Raw genomic sequence first — 9,027 nt, 5'->3', positions numbered from 1 at the left:
TCATGCAAGAGCAAAGAAGAGGCGTAAATATGCGGCCAGATTTCTATGAGAACAAGATGTCTGCATCATATATCTCCCAATACGTCTCTTTTACACAAGGTTGAGCTACATCCCGGTTTATTTTGCATGCATTAGTTCCTCCCTTCTTGCAAATTTTATTTAAGAGGTGCAGAAGCAAGGAAAAAGTTGTTAAAGACAGTGAACAAGTTTCTCTTAGAGGAGCAAGATTCACGCAAAAGACATCTCTCTGTTCCTGGGCTTTCCAGCCACGGGACGAGCAGGAAGGAAGAACCTCAAACGGAACATTGATCCTATTTAATTATTGAATATCTGAAAAGATGAGGTGGGGCACATTTATACCTAAGTTTTGTAACTGAGTTTTTCATTGCAAGTGCTAGATTGATTGATAGGCTTAGTTTTAAATATCAGCATAAAGGCATCAGCCAGTATTTGATTCCCAGTATTGGACAGGCGTCCTTGAGACTGGCCAGGTACACCAGTGAGACTGGCTAGGTTACACTTCAGCTGGAAGCTGGAGCACTAACCGTCCTTTTCATAGGAATTTCTGTTCTAGCACATAGGCATGTTCTTCTCAAGGCCAAAAGAAGTGAATAGTAGAACAATAGTTTCATAATTGTTTTAATTCACTAGGATAGATGGTAAGGACAGTGGTGGCTATGGAGCACAGGAGACATAGCCCTATTTAATATCGGCTCCTGTACGAATCATCAAAACTGCAGATTTTAACTCAGGCTGGAGGGGTTCACACCAGCCGAGGGTAGGACTTATCCTCGGTCATCCAAAGGCACAGCTTTGAAGTGAAACATTAAACACTCCTGCACTCCAAGCTGCACGTGTAGCACAAACTAAATCCTGCAGTAAACAAATGGACACACGCGAAGGACAGTTTTCAAGGCAAACATGTCCTGGGTTTGGAAGTCACTTTACTCTTTGACCATCAGAATACTTGTGTTCCTGGTGGTCACGTATGGTAATGAATTTAACCTCTGAAAGCACAACTAAGTGGCTAACGGGATCTTCATAGCCACCTGGCCACTGATAGCATGATGTGCTCTGGGATGGCCCTCCCAGAAAAGACAGCCTAGTGCCCTCCAGAGACAGCCTTCACCCAAGACTGAGGGCTTTTAGTTAAGACTGTACTAAGTTTGGCACTTCACAGGAGGAAATAAACCTCCGCATATTCTTCATTAATAGGCACATAGGGCTGAGGCTCTGGAAAATGTGCACTAAGTGCAGAACGCAGTTGTGGGGCACTTCAAGTAGAGCTGGCATTCCAATAATTTTGAAACAAACCCTTTAGTTTTCTCTACTAGTTAATTTACATTTTATTTTATGTTTAACACAAGCATGCATATACAAATATTACACATAGAGAATACTCTGTGTATAACCAATTTTAAAAACTCCTGGAAACAAGAACCAGATAGTAAAATGGTGTGGTGGTGCTGTCATTACTTTACAAACAATCTCATAGGTGTGACCAGTTCAAGTTTGCTAATAAGTCCCTAACCAAACATGGTTTAGGAGCACCGAGGCTGGTAAATAGCCAGATGCAGGATATAACTTCCCTTAGATTCTGTCAGGGAGAGGTAGTGTGAAATACCCTTTCCTTCCCCCTGCTCACCCAGTCTAATGGTAATGACATGATTTATCAACCAGAATGGCCTATTAACAGCACAGGTGGTCTGAGAAATTTAGGAGCACTATTCTCCTCCCACTTCTTTCTTTTGAACTGAGAAATAGCAGTCCATTGAGGACATCTCCAAAATACTAATACAGAGCAGGCAATAGAAACTAGGAGAAAAAAGCCTATTAAAACAGTAAAATTAGAATTTCCAATGTCTGGGGGCCACAGCTCTCCGTTCAATCCATTTTAATATAGATATAAATGAGATACTCCTGGAAGTGCTGTGTGGGTCACCCTAGGGAGGGTAGACGAGCCAAGCAGCAGACTCCCCTGCAGGAGATTAATTCTTTGCAAATCACACCATCCCTCTGTGCCTCAGTTTTGTCACCAGCAAAATGTAAATCTTAGAATTCTCTTTTTTGGGGGCAAGTCTTTGAAAGCCATAGCTGAAATGCACCTCTCAAAACATGAGTAATCACAGCACACAGGGGCCAGCGGGAGAGCTAAGCTACTGCACCAGCACAAACTGCAGCACCGCTGCAAAACGTCTACAGCAATGGGGGAACTCGACCAGCGCCAAAGTCACGTGCCCCTGACCTCATTTCCCATCGTGCGTTCGCTAGAGATTGTATAGCGACCACAAAAGCTTTTACTCGGAGCCTCTCCACACATTTGTGTAACACACGCTGCTTATGCTAGTTTAACCTCAGGAGCAACGTGATGCTGCCAGAGCCCTTTCCCCAGCCTCCGGAATCTGAAACAGTTTATTGGTTTTGTACCGCACTGTTGTGTGGAGGGCATCGTGCCTCCCTCCCATTAGCCCTACCCTGACGAAGTGCTGCCCACTCATTAGTGTCAGTCTGTGCTGTAGCTTGCTTTTTGTCACAAAACCCAAGAAAACAAGGCTCTTTCATTCACCAGTTTTGGTCAGAGAGCTGTGGGTCAGGTCAGTCCTTGGTTTTCACTGGGTTTCCTCACTCCCACCCTTGAGGCTGGTTCTGCTCACCCTGACGAAGTGCTGCCCACTCATTAGTGTCAGTCTGTGCTGTAGCTTGCTTTTTGTCACAAAACCCAAGAAAACAAGGCTCTTTCATTCACCAGTTTTGGTCAGAGAGCTGTGGGTCAGGTCAGTCCTTGGTTTTCACTGGGTTTCCTCACTCCCACCCTTGAGGCTGGTTCTGCTCACCCTGCAACAGCATCCTGCCTCCCTGCACCAGCCTCAAGGCACAGAGCAGCATTATGTCAGCTCAGCACATTTCCAGGCTATTACATTTTCCATGGACTGATGCAGTGGCATGAAAACAAATTTGTGTGTCCATCCATGCTGCAAACATGAGCAGGTGATACCCATCTCCTTCTGTCTCAACTGATTTGGAGATGGCAAAGAATTAGATCAAGTTTTATCCCATGTATTGGTGTTTTATCCCATTGTATTGGTGGTTTTTCACTTCAGAAAACAATCAATGGAGCAAAAGAAGTCAAGAGAGATGACCAAAATCTCTTGACTCCACAAACAGTGATCAATTGGATCTCTTGACTCCACAAACAGTGATCAATTGGATCTTTTGGACTGGAGTGCAGTCTAATGAAACTCTTAAAATAAGCTAATATCCGTCTCCTATAGGTTCCTTTTCACATTAAAAAATCTCATTCAAATTCAGGTGTAAAAACAGCAAGAAGAGCAAGTCGATTTACTTGCATACTTTATTTGCTGCAATAATATTAAATGTCATTGACAGACCCTTCAGCACTTACCAAAAAAACACTTCAGAGACAAAATGATATTCACTATCGACATTTCCTATAAGTGTTTTCCTTTTCATCATATTAAGATAGTTTGCAGGAACCACTTGGCACATTTTGAAAAGTTGAACCCTGAACTAGAAAAGGTATGATTGTAGGGGGTTTTTCTGGGGGAGGTGGGGAGAGCTAAAGAAGGTCAGTAGACTGCAAGTGCAAAGAAGATTCATTATCTTGCTTATAAGTTTCTGGGGTGCTAAGTATGGACATGCACAAAGTTCAGGAAAATTGCAGTGTTCAGTTATGTCAAACGTTATCCATCATAAAACACATGGGCACTAGAATCCACAAAGTCAAGCCAACAGAAAAAAAGATCTTGTACAGCTGCCAATCTTTGCTCAAGAGAGGTTCAGAACAAAAAAGTGAAGAGTAAATTACCTTTTGTGGAATGAAGTGGGCACAGTGCAAACGCACTGCAGATGGGCCATCAGGGACACTTTCTCCTAAGCTCCATCCATCTTCAACTTACAGAAGTACTAAAAGCCTTATCAATAATTTAACAAACTAATGGACGTTTTTAAACATTGTGGGCCAATGCTTAAGAACCACCATGTTGGCAGAACACCATGGTGAACGTGGAAAGCTTGTGGCTTTTTATTCCGTGGTTGCGTTCAGAGTCAGAACAGCATGGTGCACTATGGACACCGTTTTTTTTGTTAGCAACACTTTCTCCTGCCGGACCCCAAGCCTGAGGCTGCAAAGCAGCAATGTACCGAAGAGAAAACTTTATCTTCATGTGGTAGCAGTGGTTTGTTTTGGAAAGCTCTTCACAATTAGCAGGACCAAGCCACAGTGGCTCAGTGACAATAGCTTTCCTGAGATCCCTGGGCATTTTGCAGCCATTTTAGGCATGACAGTCTCAAGTTTTGAGACTTGGCACTTCCCACCAGTTTAGCTGCAGGGGAACCTGGTTGCCACCCAGCTGAGACACATATTTCTAGGGCTCTAACTCCAGGACCAGGGAGCCAAAACAACCCACCTGGTTCCCCAGCCACAGCCTACCCCCTGCAAGGGCAGCACTCATCTTGACATCTCCCATGTATCTAACATACGCTTCAGGCTTTGAAGAACTGCAGCCTAAACCTCTGCAAGTTGGACCAGATGATCTCTGAGGTCCCCTCTAACCTGGTATTCTACAATTCTAAACATCGTCCCCTGTGCCTGGGTCATGAACACTCAAACTACATCCACCTTCCCTTAAGACACAGATGGGAAACAAAAAAGCTCACTGACCTGAGCACACACCCAGGATGCTGCAGACCCAGGCCTCCCGCTGCAGCTCTCAAAGGGAGAAGGTCCACATGCTGTTTCCTCTCCTGCCCATCACTTTATAAGCTCACCCCACCCCCAGCTGTGCTGTCGGTTCCCATTCCTAATCATCCAAAAGGAGACTCACCTGGACATAGAGATCTACCTGCAAAGCAAGCGATTTACCTGCCAATCAGTGTCCTCACTGCTGAGGACTAATCTCGTCAGAGTCAGCTGCTTCCCACCCCAAAAATATGCATCACTTGTGCCCCCACTCCTGCCTGCAGACCTGCATCCTCGCTGAGTAACACAAGTGGCTGAGCAGGCTGGCTGCTGCTCGTGCCAGTCTTCAAGCACTGAGCCCTTCCGAGGGTTTACAAACCAGCTACCTAACCAAAACCAGGCACAAAAAAACAAGGAAAGAGAGTGCTGAGCCTCTGTTCTGAACCCAGTCCAACCTGGCTTTGTGACCTTCACAAAGCCGATGCTTTCTTTTCCTTTTTCCAGAAATTTCCTGCACTATGGCAGGACAGCAAACTGCTAAACTTCCCACCACCATGTTCTGGAGTTCACTGTAACGTTACACTTCTAAGGTTTTACGTCACGGCAAAGCCTCCTTGAAGCATGGCATCATTATTAAGAAGTCCACTGTCTGGCATGCTGCTGTGTTTAATTGCTGTGGTCACCATAGTTAATTTGTGCTTTTTGCAATCTGCTGCATATTATTGACTGTCAGCTTCAGAGACGGTGCTGAAAAAGAAGAAGAATATAGACTGCTCAGTTACAAGTAGTATGTTATTTCTTGAAAACAGTGTAATTAAATTCCACTATCATTGCACATCCTATCTTAGGCTGACACACTGAGTAAACCAGGCAAGTACCAACGCTCAATTTGATAAAATCTTCCTATAACTTAATAATGGTAATCTACAGATAAACCAGGCCTTTGCAGCTGCAAACTGAGTTTGATCACCTCATGTAAAGAAAATATTGGGAAATCTACTCTTTACATTATTCTTACAAATTCTCTCTATCCCTCTGAAAGAAATTATGAGATCTACAAAGCAGTGGCCATGTAAATGAGAACCGCAGAAAGGCTGATAAAAAGGCAGGAGTTATACTGGCTTTAAGGAGAAGACAATGACAGAGATATTTACCTGAGATATCATCGTGCACCAAGGCTTGAAATGTTTACATTTCAGAACGTACTCACCTACTCTAGCCGTGCCATCTGAAACAAACTAGCCAACCCACATTCAGAGGAGACAGCGTATGAGTCAGACCTTCAAGTTGATCCCATAAAGAGCAGTCCTGAAATTAAGCTTTGCCTACGCATCCGAGGAGCAGAGAGCTGGCTCCCTTGGTGGTGCCAGGGCACAGGGGACTCCTAACCAAGTGCTCACGGATGCCTGCCCAGGAATGTGGAGTAAGCAGGATGCATGCAAGGAACAATTTTTATGTTGTTTATAAAAGAAGTCAAAACAGAAGAATAAAGAAAAAGTCACAGTAAGCATCACCTGAATGGCAGTCCCTGAGGAACCCATGAGTCGCTAGATGAGAGATTGTGAAGAAATGGTGCATATGTGACAAGTTTGGAAACTTGACCCTTGCAGAGCATCTAGAAAGTGCAGCTAGTTTAACATTTTCATTGTCTTCTTTCAGTTTTGGGTGGGAGGACAGGGTTCAGCAAAGTACCCGGGACCCCCCATGCCTGCCCTTCCAGCCAGATGCTCCTGATATCTTGCAACTGAAAGTCTTCTCTTGCCTCTCAGATCAGCATCTTCATGACACATTTGTCTAATTACGGGAACGACCGCCTGGGCTTGTACACCTTTATGAATCTGGCCAACTTTGTTAAGAGCTCGACTAACCTGAAACTGCAGACTCTGCCCCCAGTTCAGCTGGCTCAGAAGTACTTTGAGCTCTTCCCGGAGCAGACGGATCCTCTTTGGCAGGTAACATCACATCCTCTTCCTCTCCCAGTTACAACCCACTTGTTAAAATAAGAATCTTTTCCTGTAAAAGAAAATAGAATAAGTAAAAATCCCACTTCACATTCAGATATGTTACTGCTTTCTGCATGCTGCCTTAGATTATTTAATTTTTTTTTGAGGGACCACTGCTTCTGACTAGGAATGGATTATCTTCCATTCACCCCAAATCAAGCATGGTGAAAGCACTTAATTGCCATTTATGTGAAGGAAGTTTCCCTTCCCGTCTCTCCTGTCTGTAGTTTTGCTGATGCATCACGTTGTGTTAACCAATTGTGTTGCACTGTTGGCCAGATGCCCACAGCCACCTGGTAGCCAGAGCCAAACGATGTAGATTCATTGCGCCTCTTAATGGGGAATCACTGACGTTGGATCACCGCAGGGACAAGGAGTATTTTCCACTGTCTGAACCCCCTTCAGTGAAACAGCAAGGAAACCAGAGAGCGGGAGAGGCCAGCCAGGCAAGCGCCTGGGGGATGGGCAGCTCTATAAAAGAAGGGTTTCAGCACAGACTGTCTGTTTTCTATCTATCTCTGTTTCAAGTGCATGATGCTGCTGCTTGTGATCTCAACACTGTAATTTCCTAATCATTGTTACACATATCTGACTCTTCTCTGACTCAGAATATGATGTGCCACGCTGTGCTTTTAGCTATGCAGGCATAAATCCAGAGTGACACCATGGAGAGCTGTGCAGTTATTTCGGGCTTACGCTGGCAAAAAGGAACAGAAAATTTCCCCTATTATTTCTGGCCCAGTTGCAAAAGAAGTATAAATCTATAATATTTCCACTGAGTGTAGTGGAGCTGCAGCGATTCACATCAGTTAATGATTTTCTCCATTATATTTCATTAACTTTATTCACTAGCAAACTGTGTGTTCTATCACCAGCCCCTACTATGTAAAAGCAGTATCTGTATGACAACTGCTTTAAAGAGCAGTCAATCCTAACCTTTTCTGCGGCGTCTTTTGTTCACGTTTTTAGTTTGCATTCATAGGTAGTAGAAAGATAAGGGGATGAATTTCTATTTTGTCCTCCCTTTTGGGTCTTATGTAAATTAAAATTGGCACTAAGTCCCATGCGTCTGAAACCATTTTGTCACCTAAGAAACTAATGCCTTGAAGCTATTCTAACAGAGGTTTCCATTTTAACCTTAAATGAAAACTTGATTAAATCAATGTTTTAATCTTATTTTTCTTCTTTTCCTTTTCTTTTTTTCTAATGACTGAACTTAATCCCCAGTCATGCAAAACCATTATAGAGACATTGAATTTTAGTCAAAGGGACCACATACGTGTCTATGTACGTGCCTGTGGACTCTGAGTTTATGAAATGAGCCTGACTAAAGGAAGGAAGGAGATGCAGTAGCCTCACAGGGTTTTGACACCAATCTTCCCAGTATTTGCACGACTGTAGCGTTACTGACTGCACTGGGACCCCTGGGAGAGTTGGTCCTGAAAGATACCCAGGAGTTTGGTCCCTGTGTACCTGAGTGCTTCCATGGATCCGTACCAGAGTGCTCAATATCTGTCAAGAATAAACTTCTATGAGGAAACGTGGGATTTTACTAATCAGTGTAAGGCTCTGGAGTTAGTGCGTAACATTTAGATCCAGCGAAGATTCACATACACGCAAACGTTTAGGATACCCCCAGTATGATGATGTACGCACCTGCCTTTTCTTTTTCAGAATCCATGTGATGATAAACGACACCGGGATATTTGGTCCAGAGACAAAACTTGTGACCACCTACCCAAATTTCTTGTGATAGGACCCCAGAAAACAGGTAAGACGTAATGAATTTCTAACCGAAGCTAGCCCCCCCATTTTGTATCTGTGTATTTGTGTCCTGCAAACTGGAGCCAACTCCCTGCAATGGTGCACTCCTGATCCCTGTGGGATTCAGGTAGTTAATGCTTCACTGCCAACAGACAGGGACGACTTCTTGTATAGTGCAATTGCATTCATCCACCATAAAAAAAAAAAAAACCACCATGCTGTCAGGCTGCCCTATGTTACGACTGTTATTAAGTTCTTTGACAAATTATTTCAACATCGTTTGAGACCCTAATTGACAATAAATGTATTTACCACCTTGCAGGCCTCTGAGGGTCTCAGGACATGATTTGAATTAAGCCACATATTCCCACTCCCAAGATAGCTATTACTGTGGTGGACATATTACAGAAAGTGGATGCTGAAACAGGGAGATAAATGACTAATCAAGATCTTACAGAAATTCTGCGACAGTGACAGAGACAGCAGGCCTTGATTCATAGTCCAGTGGCAGCTTGCATAGCATTAAATCATTGAAGAGCAAGTTTAAAGACACATTCCCGA

At 43.7% G+C, this 9,027-nt stretch overlaps 1 protein-coding gene across 1 annotated transcript in view; it reads left to right on the top strand.

Moving 5' to 3' along the window:
* Positions 1 to 9,027, top strand: part of NDST4 (N-deacetylase/N-sulfotransferase (heparan glucosaminyl) 4) — an 81,988-nt gene that overhangs the window by 61,042 nt on the left and 11,919 nt on the right. Inside the window, exons 6-7 of the mRNA XM_010135869.1 lie at positions 6,469 to 6,651; positions 8,377 to 8,473. Of these exons, the coding sequence (XP_010134171.1) occupies positions 6,469 to 6,651; positions 8,377 to 8,473 (280 nt within the window). The remainder of the gene's footprint in view (positions 1 to 6,468; positions 6,652 to 8,376; positions 8,474 to 9,027) is intronic.

Source organism: Buceros rhinoceros, unplaced genomic scaffold (assembly GCF_000710305.1).
Source record: "Buceros rhinoceros silvestris isolate BGI_N320 unplaced genomic scaffold, ASM71030v1 scaffold7035, whole genome shotgun sequence".
NCBI lineage: Eukaryota > Metazoa > Chordata > Aves > Bucerotiformes > Bucerotidae > Buceros > Buceros rhinoceros.
Note: the sequence above shows the minus strand (reverse complement) of the source record. Positions and strands in the feature narration are given on the sequence as shown.